The 19027-nt window shown below is 48.1% G+C and overlaps 1 protein-coding gene across 3 annotated transcripts in view; it reads left to right on the top strand.

The window, feature by feature from the left end:
- The window catches only part of GATA4 (GATA binding protein 4), a 46540-nt gene extending 27513 nt beyond the window's left edge, over positions 1–19027 (top strand). Inside the window, exons 2-6 of one of the 3 annotated variants that reach the window (XM_040626188.1) lie at positions 9901–10067; positions 11301–11426; positions 15499–15586; positions 17115–17263; positions 18845–19027. In XM_040626188.1, coding sequence (XP_040482122.1) covers positions 9901–10067; positions 11301–11426; positions 15499–15586; positions 17115–17263; positions 18845–19027 — 713 coding nt within the window. Of the gene's footprint in view, positions 1–9897; positions 10068–11300; positions 11427–15498; positions 15587–17114; positions 17264–18844 lie in introns of those variants that run through there. The other 2 variants (XM_008705131.2, XM_040626190.1) reach the window with 2 other exon arrangements.

The following is a 19027-nucleotide window of genomic DNA, read 5'->3' as shown; positions in this document are numbered from 1 at the left end:
CTTCATTAATGAATTTAAACTGTGTTACAGGAAGAGAAAATCTTAACATAGTCCATATAATTGTCATTTTAAAAATCAACTCAAATTTTCCTATTTTTTTTTTGTACTGCGTCTCAGTTTTCTTACTGATTTTCCTATCACCTCAATTGGGTTGTTTCCAGTATTTTGCCATGAACATCTTAAAAATAAACATTTCTCTCTTTCTTTCTTTTTTTGGGGGGGGGGCCTTTGGTTATTCCAGTGTATTATTAGAGCAGTTTTGACACTGCATCATGGACTTCTTTTCCGTACCTACCCATCCGTCTGTTATGTATAATTATGTAGACACACATTATATACATATGAGAAACCTCTGGCCCTACGTAGTTAACTCTCAGTTGAATTATTACGTGTGTCCAGGAGCATGGCCAGGCTGTCAGGCAGAGCCCTCAAATTTATACCATTCTACTTGGCATTATTGCTGTCTCGTTAGATACTTTAGGATGCTGGATTTTGTTGAAATCTGATCCGTCTATGTGCACTGAGTTTCTGCTGTATGCCCAGCGCTGCAGACAGAGTGATTCAGCCTAAGGGTAGTGTGGTGCTGGGGAGGGCAAGGATCAGGTCACAGAACATTCTGGAATCTCACGTGAGTCACTCACCTTCCCTGGACCTTGGTTTCTTCCCTTGAATGTTCATGGAATCACCCAAACATCACTTCCAGTTTTTAAGACTTTGGTCCACTCGCCCTCCAGGAGACTTAGAGTCTTAATGGAGACAAGTCAGCCCAGGGGGACCAATGATAGGGGATGCTCAGAGCTAACCAATGGTCATAGTCACTGAACAAGGCAGGGTCCAGAGAAGGGAGGGTACAGTTTAGGCTCAGGACCCAGAGTGCAAAAAGTGGCAGACGTCTTCAATTGCTGATGCCCAGTCAGGGCTCTCTTGGCTGGAGCTGAGCCTAAGGCCAGAGCCAGGGAGCTGAAGAAACCAGAACCCAGGGAGCTGTGAGATATCAGCGGCCAACTAGGGAGCCCAGCAGTTAGAGTGATTTTACACACCTCTTTCCTTGCATTTTGCATGGCACCCTGTCTGCGAGGCAGTAAATCAGCCCAGTGATAAGTCACTTGGTGACACTAGGGAAAAAGGAGTGCAGGGACTACAGAGGGAAATAAGTGTCAGAGAGGGAGGTGTCAGCCAGGGTTCTGCTGAGAGGGGCCACGCATCCTGATTTTAAATCTCTTGTCCCGGGGCGCCTGGGTGGCACAGTGGTTGGGCGTCTGCCTTCGGCTCAGGGCGTGATCCCGGCGTTATGGGATCGAGCCCCACATCAGGCTCCTCCACTATGAGCCTGCTTCTTCCTCTCCCACCCCCCCTGCTTGTGTTCCCTCTCTCGCTGGCTGTCTCTATCTCTGTGAAATAAATAAATAAAATCTTTAAAAAATAAAAATAATAAAAATAAATAAATCTCTTGTCCCAGAATAATTAGCAATCAGCTCCTCCCCCTCAGAAGTATCCCATTCTGGAGGATGAATGATGTGGCCTCCTAGTCAGACCTGGCAGAAAAGAGGCAAGCCAGTGCGTCCAGGTTTAAGAGGGTCAGTGTGAGGGCAGGCTTCAGGACCAGGTGCCCATGGGACACGGCAGCCTGTAGAGATTCAGGCTCTTGCACACTAACTGGTCTTAGCTTACATTCCGTGGGCCTCTTCCCAAGGCCCCACAGGGAAGACTCTAGACTTCTCATTCACTGGACGGTAATGGGCAGGAGGCAGGGAGAGCACAGCCCCAGAGAGAGGAGCCCAGAGGAGACACTTGAGCAGAACAGTGTTTGTAAAAGCATTTACCATTAGAAGGACAAAAGTACACATTAGGGAAAGTTTTACAAATAGAAATTATAACACAACGCAGTCTTAGAGTATTCTCTTCTTTGCTTTGTTCATTTGGCTCCTTTCAAGATGGTATCCCAACCCATGGATCACAGGTGTGAAGGGGCCGTGGTGACCGTCTCCTGGGAGTGTGTGAGTGTTTAATTTCCAGATCGGGCAAGCAAAGTCGCACTGTCAGTCCCTAACACCGTAGAACTTCTAATAGCAATGTGGCGATCTCTGTCATTAATGAATTTAACTTCGTATAGTGCCGAAGGCCCAGGACCTAATCATCACTGAGGAGCAACTTCAAATAGTAAAACACCAGGAAATTTCCCCTGGGGCTCCTGAGTGACACTGCATTTCATGGGGGAATTATGCTGTAAGTATGTTCTCACGTGTAGGAATTCTTGAAGGTCTCAGAATCTAATCCTCACAAAGACGAAGTCTAGGGAGCATTTCTCAGTTTGCTGTGCCGAGGGGCATCGAAACAGATGTGCCTTCCAACACTTCTGTGATCAGATGAGGTGGGAAAACAGAGCCCACGTGGGTCCTGGACTTTTTGTGCCCCTGCTGCTAACGTGATATTGTGGCCTTAACCTATCTTCCATATTCTGATTTTTGAACTGTTCATGTTGACACTGCTGCTGGGGAAAGGATTGGGTCCCCAACTGGATGGTGAAGTCAGGAGCTGGAGCTCGTGGGATTCTGGGCCCACAGTTGAGAGACTGGTCAGTGAGTGTGGGTTTCCAGACCTAGCTCTGCTGTTGATTCGGCAAGATCTTCTCTGAGCCATGTTAACTAAGTTAATATTCTCCTATTGCCTGCCCTCCAGGCCAGCCTTCTACTCTGCCCCTGCCAGGAGCACAGACCAGGTAGGACCGGAGACAGATATTCGGGGGCTTGTTGATCTGCAAGGGAGGGGCAGTTGGTCAGAGAAAGGAAAGACAAATGGTTGACTCTTTCCATAGTCCCTTCAGTGATGGGCACCAGTCACCTAGCGGGGCCTTCATCTCATCTTTCCCTTTGTAATTTGTCATTTCTCTTAGCATATTAGGGGGTATTAACTCTTGGCAACATGCTGTAAATATTTTTCTCCAGTCTCATTTGTTCTTTCACCTCCTCCTTTTGCTTTCTCTTTCTTTCTGTCTTCCTCCCTCCTTGTTTTTGGTGCTTTTTCCTTCCGCCCAGAATGTTCTTGCTTCTTTGTGGGGTTTCTGTTTTGTTTTGTTTTACTGAGCCACATTCTTTAACTTTCCTTCCAAGCTGGAAGCCAGGCTCCTAGATGAATGCCAGTGTTTTTTGTTTGTGTGTGTGTAAAGGTGAAAGTTTATTTCCAGTACAATGACAATATCCACCTGGAGAAAAGTTTAAAGGTCTCTCATATTATTCAGTGACTATTACGAAATGTAGCACACTAAGTGTTTCATATAGATTTTTCTCCGTTTCTTGTTCGTAAAATTCTAAACATGTTCTGCATGTCACGGCACCGCAGTCAGAATGGACTGGGAAGTCTCCATGAGACGCTGCCATTTTGTCCTCTAGCGCCCAGGAGCGGAGGCCCTGGATTCACTGGGCCACTCTGGCCAGGCCTGGCGGAAGCCGCTTCTGTTCAGTGGCTGCAGGAGCTTTCAAACGAGGCGTGCTGATCCCTGCCAGCCCGGACACTGCCTGAGCTGTGTCCACCTTCCCCTTGGCAGCCCCCTGTCACAGTCCAAGCCTGACAAAGCCCAGAAGACCGAAGGCTCGGGCTGCCAGAAAAACTTCAGGGTTTGTTTGCTCCTTATGCCCCAGCCCCAGGCGCCAGCCCCGAGGACAGATCCAGGGCTGTCAGGAAATCCATGCACAATCTGGTGAACTTTGGATGGGACACAGGGCTGGGGTTCAGCAAGGGACATTTGGGTGGGGCTCGGGACTTTGTTCCTGAAGCCCCTTTGGCTCTGGGGAGGTCTCTGGGCAGGTACCTCCTCTCTCATTGCCCAGGCTTTGGATCCCCTCTGGCCTCTGTTTCCTAGCATTGAATAGCTGCCCAGAGCATGGGTAATTTCCATTGTGTTTATGTGTCTTCTCTCCCCAAATAGATTGTAGGGTGGTCTAGGATAGCTGAAGATGTGCAGCTAAGGGTAGAGGGGTGGGGGTGCCCGATGGAGCCCAGGCGCCATTGCAGTTTGTGACATTTCATGTAATTCTTTGAGTTTTGTATCCCCAGCTAGACCAAAACAGCTTTGAGCAGGGATTTTGCCCGGGTTTTGTCTCTATGCCCAGCACTTGCTACAGGGGCCAGGAGAGCAGACACATGACAAATGTTTGGGCTTCAGTGCCCCCCACAGAAATGGTGGAGGGCCTGAGGTCAGACACTGTCAGGAGAGTGAAGGGTGAGGGTGAGGAGGGGGCTTAACATGGGCTCTGGCTCAAGACCTAGCTTTCCCTAGCAAGAGCAAGCCGCTCAAAAGACAGAAAGCTCGAGAGGCACCTCCAAGGCCGAGCAGAACCAGGCCCTGTGGCACCAACCTGGTGGGCTGGCATTCACGTTGGCAACGCCCAGCATTCGGGAGACAAATCCAGCTTTCAGGCAGTGCCCAACAGATGTTGCCAGCCATGACCCTGGCCTCTGATTCCTTTCCCTTCTTCCTCCTACTTTTCTCCTCTCCCTCTTCCTCCTTTCCTTCCCCCAGTGTAGCTGGGGCGCAGGGGTGGGCCCCACACAGACCATGTTTGGCCACTCCCTGCTGACAAAAGCCAAAGGCAGAGACACGGATTGGTGGCGAAACAAGAAAGGGATTTATTTCGGTGAGGCCGACACTGGGAAACAGTGGATTAGTGTCTCAAAGACTGTCTACAAAGTTCAGAAAATACTCTCAGGTTTATGTGAGGAAAATGAGGGGGCAAACATGGGTGGGTGCATGCGAGCAGGCATTGAAAGTCAAACCCATCACTGTCCTAGGGTCAGTCAGGGGCAGGGTCTTGCTGGCTGCGGGTAGGTAGTCCTCCTTAAGAAAGGGGATAGTTTTGATTCCCAGCAGGGAATGCTTTGCCCTTAGGGTCTTCCGGCCTGAGTCCAGAGACAAGCTGGAAAAAAGAACCCAACTAAAAGTTTGAGGTCAAAATGGAGGCCGCCGAACTCCTCCTTCACCAGCCCTGACTTGCTTGTTAGCTTTTGCTGTGGGTGGGTTCCCCAAGATGGATGGAGCAGGTCAGGGGAGAGGTCGGAGTCTTTGCCTTTGATTGCGTCAGCTCTCTGTGGGGAAGTCATGGGTGGGATCCTTCAACCTCCTGGCCTACATTTTTCTTTTCAGGCACTTGGGTAGAAGTAGTCTGTCGTAATTTCTAGGAACATCCCTACGAAATCAGATGCCTCAGAAATCAGGCTGAGTTTGCTTCCCTCTTTAAAAACAGTGTTCTCCTAAGTGGGTCTTGGATGGAGGTGAGGCGTTTGATCCCCATTCTCCGGGTTAGGGCCCAGTTCATTTTGTGTGTCTGATTGCTAAATGTCATTTATTACAATTCCCCATGAGCAGCAGCCTTGTGGCCTCATAGGTATACACTGTCAGCCCTGCTGCCAGTTCCTTCTCCACCTGCAAGTCTCGAAGTTGGCCAAGTCTGAGAGTGATACACAATTTACAATTCTGAGCATGGCCCGCCCCGTGCTTGGCGAAAAGGTCAGATTCCCAAATCTCCTAGCTCTTTTATCTAACCCCTCCCCCTGCAAAAACCCAGCACCATTTGTCCCTGGTCTTCCCACTCCCTCCCCACCCCTCCAAACCTAACAATAATCCATCACTGTTATCTCATTTGGTGTTTACAAAGCACTTTACGGCCATTGTTGTGAGTTTTTCCTCGTATTTGCAAAGTACTTTACAACTATTATTACAAGTCTTTCCTCCAATGTGGGGTAATGCTGACCCATTTCCGAAAGAGTTGGATTCCCACTGCCTTCTAAGTGGTTGGACCAAGTCCCATGATGCCCAGCACTGGAGAGGTGGGGCTTTCATAAGTGAAGGTCACAGTTGTGCCCTTAGAAATCGGCTTAGAAACTGGCATCAGGCCACTGCCCGCTTGCCCTTTGGGAAGTTCCACCCAGCGCCTTTCTAATGAAGGCATAAGAGATGATCGTTACCAGGGTTCACACCACCAGGTGTTTGTGCTAGTGTGGGGCTCACTGCCTATCACCTCCCACTTCTGGCAGTGTGGCTGCTAAGCAGCAGGGCTTGAACTTCGTTCTCTCCTTTCTTCAGTCCAAGGTAGGGTGTGTGTGTGTGTGTGTGTGTGTGAGAGAGAGAGAGATGCAAGAGAGTAAAATAGTCCCCCCCATAGTGGACTGGGAGCTGCTTAAGGTGATCAAAAGTCTTTTTCTTTTTGTTTTAAATTTTTATCAGGTTTTTAAAAAACAGCAACTATGACATTCCAGGATGGCATTTTTAAGAAAGGAAAGTCCACATGATAATAACTAGCCTAACGAAAACTCTTTCCTCCGGTGGCCTTAGCTGCCATCAGGGTGGAACTGATGGTTTATGTGTTGCACTTTTCATGTAATGTGAGGGGTAAGCATTGATTGTTATGGTGTCTTTGTAATAATCATTTAACCTTTTGTAACCTGTCACTGAGTAGGTTGGATAGCAAGACTTTCTGGTAGAAAACATGGAAACTTCTGTAGATTTGGAGGGTGGTGGATTGTGGAGAGACTTGGTGCATCTGACAGGGCGCCTTTAGGAAGCATGGCCTTGGCCTCCTATCCAGTTTCTTTGGCTACTGTTGTTAACACCTAACCTTTCAATTTGGGTCTGACTTCTGCACTTCCCACCCTAGACAAGGACTACCTGCCATCCAAATCCCAGCTTGGTTAAGGTATGTTCTGAAAATGAGTTGAGCAGTATTTTTTTTTTTTTTTTTTTTTTACAGAGATAGAGACAGCCAGTGAGAGAGGGAACACAAGCAGGGGGAGTGGGAGAGGAAGAAGCAGGCTCATAGCGGAAGAGCCTGATGTGGGGCTCTATCCCATAACACCGGGATCACGCCCCGAGCCGAAGGCAGACGCTTAACCGCTGTGCCACCCAGGCGCCCCTGAGCAGTATTGTTAACTCATTATTGGTATTTTGGCCCAATTTGCCCAACTCGTTATCAGCCTTCTGAGAATTAGGTCCCTTCTTAGCTTCTGGGACATCTATCAGACAGCTTAAATTGCATATGCTCAGTAAATATTTGTCAGTGACAAATACATACTTGCCAACCTCCAGTGCTTTTCTCCAGCCAGTAAAATAATTGCCATGAGTGTAACCTCAGGCAAACCTTTGAGTTGGGGTCTCAATAAGGCCAGTAGGTAGCAGAGACCTATAATTGCCAGGGTGGCTCCTTCGATGAGATTCTGCCCCTGCATATAAAACCGGAAGTGTGAAGAGAAGAGGAGATCTCCCCTCCAAAAGAGAAGACCAAATGATGAGACTTTTGTCTCTGGAAGCTTCTTTAGATAAACCAGAACACGGGAAAGAAGCCGGTTTGCCTATCTTTTTTTTTTTTTTAAGGTTTTATTTATTTATTTGAGATTGAGGGAGGAGGGGCAAAGGGAGAAGCAGACTCCCCACTGAGCAGGGAGCCCGATTTGGGACTTGATCCCAGGACCCTGAGATCATGACCTGAGCCAAAGGCAGACGCGTAACTGACTGAGCCACCCAGGCGCCCCTGGTTTGCTATCTTTAAAAGGAGGAGAGTGTGAGTCTTCATCTGTGAGAGCTATGTACTGGAATATTTATGAATGAAATGGTAGAATGTCTGGGATTTCCTTCAATTATACAGGACGGAGGAAAGAGTGTGGAGAGATACATGGGACAAGACTGGCCACAAATTGTTGGAAGCTGGGTGATGATTAAGAATTCATTCTGTCTACTTTTGAGCGTGTTTAAATCTTTCCATAATAATAATTTAAAAAAATAGAGTAAGGGTCGAATTAGGTTTGGACTGGGAAAATGATCTGAAATGGTCCTCCATCCCCAAGCATGATTTAGGCTGGAATGCCACATATGGGTTCAATTTTGAGGCTGTAGTGCCATCTAGTGTTGGCTGCAAACACCCACCCAAAGGACGACATTGCAGACGCATCTCCTTGTTCCAAGGTCCTTCTGTGAACTCCCCTGGCCTCAAGGGAAGGCCTTGGCGGAGGGAATGGTGTTGTCTGGCTCAGGGCAAGGGCAGCACTTGCGGGTTTGGAGGTGGAGGTCGCTATGATGGGGGTGAGGGTGATGTGTGGGCTCATTACTTGCCTCACCCAGGCCTAGGGAAGCAAACTGGGACGGAGTTGTCGTTTTGTGTGCGACTCTGAGAGCAGGTGACCTTGCTGAGGGTTCTCAGTGTGACCCAGGTGCAAAAATAGCCTCTCTTGTGACCGGTGTGTGCTCAGCTCCCTGGCCTGAGCAAATAGCCCCTCGCACCTGCACATTGTTGACTTGGTGTGGACACACAGCTACTTGTTTGCAGGTGCAAATGACTGTTTGTGTACCCAGAGTTGAGGGGAGGGCCCCCCACCATCCTCTTCTTCAGCCCACGTTCCCTTAGAGCAAGTAGCTGGGCCACAGAACTTGCAGAATGTATGACCTTAAAACCCAGTGCTAGGTCCTGGCGGAGGAAGAGCTCTTAAAACCCCTCCTCTCCAAATATCCCCTACCTCGTTAGAACAGAAGAATCCACTCTTGTCTTTGGTAGTAGGACAAGAACAATCTGAACACCAGGGTAGCTGCATTTGGAGACAGAAGATCTGGATAGGGTATAAAATAGGTTTCAAAATAGGAAGCAGTGTACATGGAGTCGGAGATTTCTGGAAGTTCTGAGCCAGGTTTTATACAGATCATAGGGAATAAGAAACCTGGTGCAGCCTAGCTCAGCAGAGCAACTGAGATGGGCATGAGTGAAATTTGTCAATTGTAAAATTCTATAGACCTGGACAAAAGAGGTGGTGGGGAGTGGGGTTGGGGGTGGTGAGTGAGTGCAGGAGACTGACAGTGGTGGCAATGTGTCCACAGGAGTTTGAGAGACTCTAAGTCACAGTTACTTACAATATAGACCTTTATTTTATGTGCCAGTAAGCAGGAAAAAGTATCAAACTATGATACTGTGTATCATACAGATAGACTGAGGTAGTGAAAATGAACGAAAATGAATCACAGTCCTTTTTGCAGGGCCGTTCGAAAATTTCAAAACTTTCAAAAAATGTAGTCCCTTGGGTTCAGTAATTCTACTCCTAGGGAAGTATCCTAAGGAATAGGCAGAAATGCTAAGATTTGTGCACAAAATGAGCAGTGTTTACAAAACAAAAATCAGAAACTGGGTAGGGATTAAGTAAATAGTGAAGAATGGCAGATTTATATGGTGGGATACCATACTACACTAAAATGAGTTTATGAAGAATTTCTAATGTGGGGAAAATGCCCTGGCGTTACGTGGAAAAAAATAGGCTCAAAATTATATAGCTTGACTCGACTAGGCGAACTATGTGTCAATATATAAAATATTGCAAAGGATATCATTGAACAGAATGTTAATAACACTGGTGATCTTGGAGTCACAGGATTACATACGATTTGTGTTTTCTTTACACGTTTTATTTTCTAATTTTCCTGGAGTAAATCTTTTTGTTTGTTTGATTTTGTATTTTTATTGAAAGGGAAAAGGAAATCTCAGGTTTGAAGGGCAAAAAGAGAGGAGGAAGGTCTGGGCAGAATTCAGTGTTGGGTGAAAACCTCAGGGCTTCTGGCTCTGAAGGAGAGAGGGACTAAAATCCAGGCTGCTGGTGGTCGCTGCCTGAGTGTTCCTTTCCTCGTGACCCGGGAGAGCCTTGTTGTGTCTGCAATGCCCAAGAGTAAGAATGCCCACGTCCCCTGACAGTCCTGTGAGCCCAGCCTCCAGGGCTGAAGGTCAGAGTCAGGAAAAGGGAGGCAGCCCGAGCTGATCCATCTTTGACTCCTTGCAAGGAAAAGGCATTATCTCCTTGGCCCCTGGATTCTCCCATGTAAGGTTTCTGGGCACAAACAAAAAGAATTAATCCTCTGTCTTATTTTCTACCCAGTAGATATGTTTGATGACTTCTCGGAAGGCAGAGAGTGTGTCAACTGTGGGGCCATGTCTACCCCACTCTGGAGGCGTGATGGGACCGGGCACTACCTGTGCAATGCGTGTGGCCTCTACCACAAGATGAACGGCATCAACCGACCCCTCATCAAGCCCCAGCGCCGGCTGGTAAGCAAGTGCCCTGACTGCTCAAGTCCACCCTTCTCTCCTTCTCTCGGCACCTGGCTTTGGGGCTCACGCTTGGGTGGAAAATTCCCAGGCTCTGAATTGTGGACTTAGGTCATCTTTTAATCTAAATTTTTTACAAAAATATTTTATTTATTTATTTGAGAGAAAGAGAGAATGAAAGAGACAGAGCACAAACGGGGGATGGGCAGAGAGAGGGAGAAGCAGACTCCCTGCTGAGCAGGGAGCCTGATGTGGGGCTCGATCCTGGGACCCTGGGATCCTGACCCGAGCCGAAGGCAGACACTTAAGCGACTGAGCCACCCAGGTGCCCCTCAAATCATCTTTAAAAGAAGGTGTGGGTGGGTGGCAGCACAGTAATTTCTCCTACCTTTAGGGTTAGCTCCGGCTACAAGGATGTTCTGGACCATCCAGTTGAACCCCTTCATATGCAGAAGTGAAAAGGGGTGCTCAGCAAAGCTACCAGCCTTGGCCACAGTCACACGGGTACCGAGTCTTCTGTCTGGAGCCCCGGTCCAGGCTTCCTGGTTCCCCATCCAGCCGTGCCTTGGACATCGTTTTCACATCAGCCCCATGAGGAAGGGGAACTGTTCCTTACCCTGTTTTCAGCTGATCCATTAATTAAACCCGAAGCCCAGAGGGGAGATTAAGCAGTGTGTGTTGGGCCCTGTGGCTGGGAAAGAGTCTGTAATGGGGTTTCTGGTTCTCGGCTCTGTGGTCTTTTCTAGTATAATTTGATTTTGACCAACACAAACTAGCTTTCATGTACATTAGGGTGGGAGGAACGGAGGGGTTAAACCCTGACGCTTACCTTTCTTGGGGTCCCGAGGCCCATCCAGCCTTTGATGACACTTGAATACAATAATTCTACCCGTACCATCCTTGTCTGGCACCTGAAGACAACAGTTATTCTACTTTTGAGGAAGGCTTTTCTGCCCCCAGGGCCGTCTGTCTGATGAATGACTGATACGCCATGAATGCCAGTGAGGACTAGAATGCACTCTGCTCCTCCTGCAGCTGAAGTCCTTGTTAACCCCCCCACCCCCCAGGAGTGGCTTAGGCGAGGGGAGAATCCGGCACCTCTGCGGCTCTGCTGTTCTCATTCGGGGCTCCCACCCATTCAGGGCGGGCCAGCCCCTCGGTGCTTCCCGTGACGTAGAAGCAGCAGCGCCTGCCTTCCGCTTGGACTCGATGGGTCTGTCTTCTCTGTTGCAGTCCGCCTCCCGCCGAGTGGGCCTGTCCTGTGCCAACTGCCAGACCACCACAACCACGCTGTGGCGCCGCAACGCCGAGGGTGAGCCGGTGTGCAATGCCTGCGGCCTCTACATGAAGCTCCATGGGGTAAGTAGCCCCCGCAACCCCCCACCGGGTAGCAGCAGCACCTCACCAGCCGCCACACCGGCATTCCCATCCTTCAGCTCTCACCTGGCTTCCCGCTTGCAGACTCGACGTCATTGTTTCCTTCTTTGCAAAGACACTTAGATTTGGAAGGGACCTTACCCGCTGTCTCAGTCCATGTGGGCGGCTGTAACAAAATACCATGGACTGGGTGGCTTGGAGACAACGACATTCCACATTCCTAGAGGCTGGGAGTCGGAGCTCAGGTGTCGGCGTGGTCAGATGCTGGTGTGGATTTGGGGGAATACTCTCATACGCTATTGATTTGCGTGTCAGTTACTGCAAGTATTCATTAGGAAATTAAACTGGCAGTACTTTTTTTTTCTAAGATTTTATTTATTTATTTGACAGAACACAAGCAGGGGGAGTGGCAGGCAGAGGGAGAAGGAGACTCCCTGCTGAGCAGGGAGCCCGATGTGGGACTTGATCCCAGGACCCTGGGATCATGATCGAGCCGAAGGCAGACGCTTAACTGACTGAGCCACCCAGGTGCCCCTGGCAGTCCTTATTAAGGATAAAAAACACAAATATCTTTTGATTTAGCAGCTCTGCTTTTGGGAAACTAGCCTGTAAAACAATAAACGAATCAGTACCTAATGATTTTGAACTGTTTATTGCTGCAGTATTTGTAGTGGCAAAAACTGGAAACTCATAAAGCCTCATAAAGGAATGGCTGACTGAACTATGACAATACTGTTATGTGGAATATTGCGCAGAAATGTAAAAAATATTAAGAGCCATGTATCTTGACCTGGAGTAACACAAATCACACTGTGAAGTAATATACATAGTATGACCCCATACTATGGGGGTGAGGGTGTGTTAAATACACAGATACAGATGGATGGATGGATGAATACACACGTACATACATGTATACCATCTATACGTGTGCATACATGTTTGAGAATGTTTTCAAATATAAACCACATAACAGGCTGGTCCTCCAATTGCCCCATGGGGACAGGATTAATGAAGACGGGTAGAAGGGGCGTTACTAACTTAGACTTCATGAATCTTTTCATGTTTTCTTTCTTTCTTTTTTTAATTAGTTTTTTAATTTTAATTCCAATGTAGTTAACATACAGTGTTATTTTAGTTTCAGGTGTACAACACAGTGATTCAACAATTTTTTTTTTGAGGGAGGGGAGGGGCACAGAGAAAGGGAGAGTGTCTTAAGCAGACTCCATGCTGAGCGTGGAGCCTGACACAGGGCTTGATCTCATAACCCTGAGGTCACGACTTGAGCCAAAACCAAGAGTCAGACACTTAACCAACTGTGCCACCCAGGTGCCCCAGTGATCCAGCAGTTCTGTATGTTATTCTGTGCTCATCAAGAGAAGTATACCATGTTTTTTCTTGTTAGTGAGAAAAAAAATAGCCAAAAATATAGTTAAGAACATTCATAAGAAAATATACTTCTTTCTGCAGAAAAGTGTTTCAAGGTTACTTGTTGAATCACTATGATAGAGAAAATGGAGGGGAAAAAAACCTTCAGTAGGGAAATGGTTAAAGAAACTCTTGTTCCTCAATAGAGGAATGGTAGAAGAAATGGAGAAAGGACTATTATGCAGGTATTAAAAAGATTGTGTCCTCAGGATGCCTGGGTGGCTCGGTTGGTTAAGCGTTAGCTCAGGTCATGATCCCGGGGTCTTGGGATCGAGTTCCGCATTGGGCTCCTTGCTCAGTGGGGAGCCTGCTTGTGTGCTCTGCCTGCAGCTCCCCCTGCTTGTGTGCTCTCTCTCTCTCTCTGACAAAAAAATAAATGAAATCTTAAAAACCAAAAAAAAGATTGTGTCTTCAAAAAATTACAAAATAAAATTAGCACATGACCCCGTAATCCCACTTCTGGGTATAGATCCAAAAAGAATTGAAAGCAGAGCCTTTTTTTTTTTTTTAAGATTTTTGTTTATTTATTTGACACAGACAACGAGAGAGGGAACACAAATAAGGGGAGTGGGAGAGGGAGAAGAAGGCTTCCCGCTGAACAGGGAGCCTGATGTGGGGCTCGATCCCAGGACACTGGGATCATGACCTGAGCCAAAGGCAGATGCTTAACGGCTGAGCCACCCAGGAGCCCTGAAAGCAGAGCCTTGAACAGATACATGTGTCCTCATGTCCACAGCAGCATTATTTACGATAACTAAAGGTGAAAGCAACCCAAGTGTCCATGGTTGGATAAGCAAAATGTGTTCTGTCCATGTAATGGAATACCATTCAGCCTTTAAAAGGAAGTAAATTATTTTTTAAAAAAATGTCTATCATTTATTTTTGAGATAGGGAGAGAGAGATCATGAGCATGAGCTGGGGGGAGGGGCAGAAGGAGAAGCGGACTCCCCCACTGAGCAGAGAGCCAGATGTGGGACTCTAACCCAGGACCCTGGGATCATGACCTGAGCTGGAGACAGATGCTTAACAAACTGAGCCTCCCAGGCACCCTAAAAGGACGTAAATTTTGACACATAGTACCAGATGGATAACCTTGAAGTCATTCTGCTAAGTGAAAGAAGTCGGTCACAAAAGGACAAGTCTGGTATATGATTCTACTTACATGAGATACCTGGACTAATCAAACTCACAGAGACAACAAGTAGAATGGGGGCTGCCAGAGGTTGGCAGAGGGGAAAAAGGGAGTTTGTGTTTAATGAGTACAGAGTCTCAGTTTTGCCAGACGAGAAGTGTTCTGGAGACGGATGGTGGTGATGGTTACCCAACAATGTGAATATACTTAACACTACTGGAAAGGGTGAAGATGATACATTTTATGTTATGTGTATTTTACCACAATTTTTTAAAAAAAGTACTGAGGTTGGTGGGGATAAACATGAGGGCTGTATTCTTCTGAGGTCAGGATGGGCTCCAAGTGGGTCAAAGTCAGGGTGGGGAGCTGGGGGGAGGAGTGGACACTTCCCTCCAAAGGTGAGAATACTGTTTGATCTCTCAGTTGACTAGAAGGCAGGTTCAAGTTCACCTAATCGGCTGCACTTCTCTCTTAACCATTCCATGTTTAATCTCTGAAGTGGTAATTACTTTTCTTTCAGTCTTTCAAGTGTGGTGATACGAGTCCCATACAGGAGACAAGCACAGACCAAGAGCTGAAAGATTTGCTTGGCCTGGCCTAAGAGAAACCAGATGTGGGGAAGACACACAATTTAAAAATACTAGGAAGATCCAGCAAGCCTCCTCCCCAGACCCTTGTCCAAGCACCTGTGAAGGGTTCAAGAGCAGGACGCCTGACAGTCCCTCCTTGTTTATGAGAAGTCAGTGCGATAAAAGTGTTGTCCATGGACAGTTTATCTCAGGACCTAGCCACAGGGTGGTCTTCCCAACATGATCTCTTGTTGCTCCCCACCCCCTACCAGAAAGACCACGGTTGGCTCCAACCAGACTTAACGCAGTGCAGAGCTGCTCCAGGAGAGTGACTTGACGTCTCAATTCACTGAGGCTGTCCCAGCGTCTGCCTATTTTCTTGGCATAATTATTAATAGCACCCCCTTTTCACTTTCATAGTGTCCTAATTTTGCTGATAAACTAAGGGCTTTTGCAAATACTGTTCCTGCTGTCTGAAATGCCTGCCCCTTGTCTATTCGACAACCTCCCACAACTTAGGCATCACCTCCTAAGTGAAGCCTTCATTGATATGGTCATGTACCACCTCCCTTCCTCCCTAGCCAAGGACAGAGTTTAGTGTTTCTTCTCCATTCTCCCATGTCACCTATGAGTCTGGTTGTTTCCTGTTTGTGTCTTTCCCAGTCAACTGTGAAGCTCTGGAGGGAAGCTTTAAGCTTCCATTTCTCCAGGGTGAGTGTAAGACACAGCTGTAGTATAGGTTCTCAATATATATTTGATTTCTTTCTCAACAGGGGCTCCAGGGGCTGATTCACCTAGTCCCAGCCCCAAGGTTTGTAGAGGAATTGCTTAGATGTTGCCTTCTGCTAGTGCGTGTGCATGTTTAAACACTGTAGCAGATTGTGTACAAGTGGAAAACCATATATATTGACTTGTAACCCTCTAGGTCCCAAGGCCTCTTGCAATGCGGAAAGAGGGGATTCAAACCAGAAAACGGAAGCCCAAGAACCTTAATAAATCTAAGACACCGGCAGGTGAGGAAAAGAACCGTGTGTAATTATATGACTAACCCAGTGGCCCTTGGAGTATGTGAAAATCAGGTATTCTTAGTTCGGTGGGCCAGCCCAGGCTACGGAGGCATGAAAGCATTGTCCAGCCCCAGCTATTCAGGACAGAATGATAACCCAGGGAAAAGTAGCATTACCGTGCAACATTTGGGGAGCTTTTGAGGCAGGCTTAATTCAAGGTACATGGTACTGTCAGTCACAAAGGCCTCTGGACCAGTTGAGGCCAAAAATAGAAAAGAACACTACTCGTCCCTCCATCTTTGGTGCTGTAGCTGGCCACTCAAGAGCTCAGTTCCTTCCTGTTCTCCTTGAGATAACTGGGATCTAGGAGGACAGGACCCCATTAGTCCTGTTGACAACAGCTTGATTTGTAAGTCAGTGTACAGTTAACATCATGTAGTACTTAGCATTTTAGAAAGCTGCTTTACCATTAGTAGCTCACTGGTCCTTAAAGACCCCCATGTGACCCATTATCCCCATTTTACTCCTGAGCAAACTGAGGCACAGACAGGTTAGTGACTTAACTAGAGTCACCCAGTCGTGAGTGGGTAGACCTGGAATTAAAACCCAAGTCTTTACACTTCCAGGTCCATATTCCATCCCATGTGCCACTTTGCCTTCTCAGTTTCTAGATGAAGAATGAGGACGACTCAGTGTTCCTATCAAGAGCACTCCCTCCTTAATACTGCTACCAAATTAAAGATTTCATGGGGAAATGCTGCCATTGCAGAGAAAATAAATCAGCTGATCCAATGGAAAGTGTATCTTTTAATCTAAGGCACAACAAACAGATAAATTGCCCCTTTCCACTATCAAGAATATGACCAAAGTTCTCCTTTCCCAGATTCCACATCGGCTTACCCCTTCTGGCAGTACGTCTCATTAGAATTTTCCGTGTCTCACACTGGTGCTCTTCAGCTTTTCTGCCTGTGTCCACACTGATTTATAAGTACAGCACCTTCCCCTGGGGAACTTCCTCTCCTTACATGTTGTAGGGACAGGGAGAGCAAGCATTTGGTTGAGGTGAACAGTCCCCTCTTCAAACTTCCAAATCCAGGGAGCTAGAGTTGGCATCAAAACCTAATCTGAACAGACTCCGGCTATTTATAGTCTTTAGTTATTCCATGTGTGAAGATTCTCATGTTTTGCTGCAGAACCATGAATGTATTTAATCATGTGCTGTTGTCTCAGGCTGCGCTGGAAATATTCTGTAACATACAGTATTAAAATCCAAACTCTTTTTGAATCCTGAAACACGCGTGGTCTCAAGGATTTGGAATAAGGGGTGGCGAGCCCATCACTTGAAAAAGTTCCCTTGAAATTCTGGTATTTCCCATTTTGGGAACCGTTGCCCAGCACTGACAAAGGACGCTGCTTCGCTCCCCAGCAAATATAAATAAAGCTGTTAGCAGAGACCTACCCTGGCTGTCTCCAAGGGCCGCCATCCATTTGCCCCTGCCCTGGGCCCGGGTGTCCTGACTCTGCCTTCTTCCAGGTCCCTCAGGCGGTGAGAGCCTTCCTCCTGCCAGCAGCGCTTCCAGCAACTCCAGCAACGCAGCCACCAGCAGCAGCGAAGAGATGCGCCCCATCAAGACAGAGCCCGGGCTATCGTCCCACTACGGGCACAGCAGCTCCATGTCCCAGGTACACCCCCCAGGCGGGGAGATAGGACCGCCAGTGGGACAGTGGTACACTGCCAAGGACCAGGTGGCTGGGTCAGCACGGGAACATGCGAGCTGTAGCCGGGCCCCAGCACGTGGCGGCAGGAGCTGCTCGGTACCGCACCCGAGGCTAGGGGCTGTCTGCGTGAGGGTCTGTTCCAGCACATCTGATCAAGTTACAGTGATTTGAGCACACAGCTGTGGCACATAAATGTTGGCCGGGACCTGCCGACACAGGGAGTGGGGAGAGACACATTAGGACACCACCATAACCTCAGTCAGACTGCGTGCATTGGGGGATGGTGGTACGAACTGTAGCGGGCTGGAGAAGGTGGCACATGGACTTTCTAGGCAAGTCCGTCTCCTCAGTGAGAGGTGCTTTGACCTTGACGTTGAAGGCCCGATAGATTTTTTTTTTAATTTTATTTATTTATTCGACAGAGATAGAGACAGCCAGGAGAGAGGGAACACAAGCAGGGGGAGTGGGAGAGGAAGAAGCAGGCTCATAGCGGAAGAGCCTGATGTGGGGCTCGATCCCATAACGCTGGGATCACGCCCTGAGCCGAAGGCAGATGCTTAACCGCTCTGCGACCCAGGCGCCCCACCAATAGATTTTTTTTTTAAAGATTTTATTTATTTATTTGAGAGAGAATGCATGCAAGAGAGAGCACAAGCCAGGGGAAGGGGCAGAGGGAGAGGCACACCCCCACTGAGCAGGGAGCCCGGACGCTGGGGCTCGATCCCAGGACCCTGCGGTCATGACCTGAGCCGAAGGCAGACGCTTAACTGACAGCTACCTGGGTGCCCCAGGACAGATAGATTTTAACAGGAGGAGGGGAAGGAAGAGGACCCTCCTTGTGTGGGCATAGGTGTGGAAACTATAGAGGGCAGGGTGGGTGGGCACAGGCAGGGTGCCATTTAATGAGGGTCAGCTACAGCTCTGGCCTCAGACATGTGTCCAGAAGATGGGTCAGCAGTACTGTCATTTCCCTCTTTGGAATATGATGGCATTCCTACTCCCCAACCCCTTCCCTCTTTGGTTCTCCTCTTTGGGATTAGGATAGTCCCACACTTGGTTGTTGTTTCCCGTTAATTCTGATCTGTTCTCCACATGCGCTTGAGGGAGGCCATATCCTAAAGAGCTTTTTACCGTCAGGGTAAAGCAGCTGGTCCCATAAAACCCAGAGAGCCAGGAGCCTCTTCTGGGCATGGAGATGTGATGGTGATAAGACCATAGAAAATGTCTCATCTAACTATCAGAACCTTCTGAGAAGCCGCAGTATCCACACACGTACTGGGTCCCAGTGCTCAGAAGAAGCGAATGAATCACACAGACCCTTCCCGTCCCACAGCACAGGGACTTGGGAAAACCCTTCCCGTCCCACAGCACAGGCTGCTTGGTGTCTTACCCTGCCTTTGTCCTCGAGCCCTCTCCCCTCATCCCTAGGGGTGGGAGCCAGCTTGGGCGCCTCTGTGTCATGGGGCTCTCCTCCCCAGCCCAGGTCCCCTTCTTGAGCTCTCAGAAGTGATTCCATTGAGCTCATCTTGTGCTTTTTGCTTTCAGACGTTCTCAGTCAGTACGATGTCTGGCCATGGGCCCTCCATCCACCCAGTCCTCTCGGCCCTGAAGCTCTCCCCGCAAGGCTACGCATCTTCTGTCAGCCAGTCACCGCAGGCCAGCTCCAAGCAGGACCCTTGGAACAGCCTGGCCTTGGCTGACAGTCATGGGGACATAATCACTGCATAA

The sequence above is a fragment of the Ursus maritimus genome, unplaced genomic scaffold (genome assembly GCF_017311325.1).
Source record: "Ursus maritimus isolate PB19 unplaced genomic scaffold, ASM1731132v1 scaffold_11, whole genome shotgun sequence".
Lineage (NCBI taxonomy): Eukaryota > Metazoa > Chordata > Mammalia > Carnivora > Ursidae > Ursus > Ursus maritimus.
Note: the sequence above shows the minus strand (reverse complement) of the source record. Positions and strands in the feature narration are given on the sequence as shown.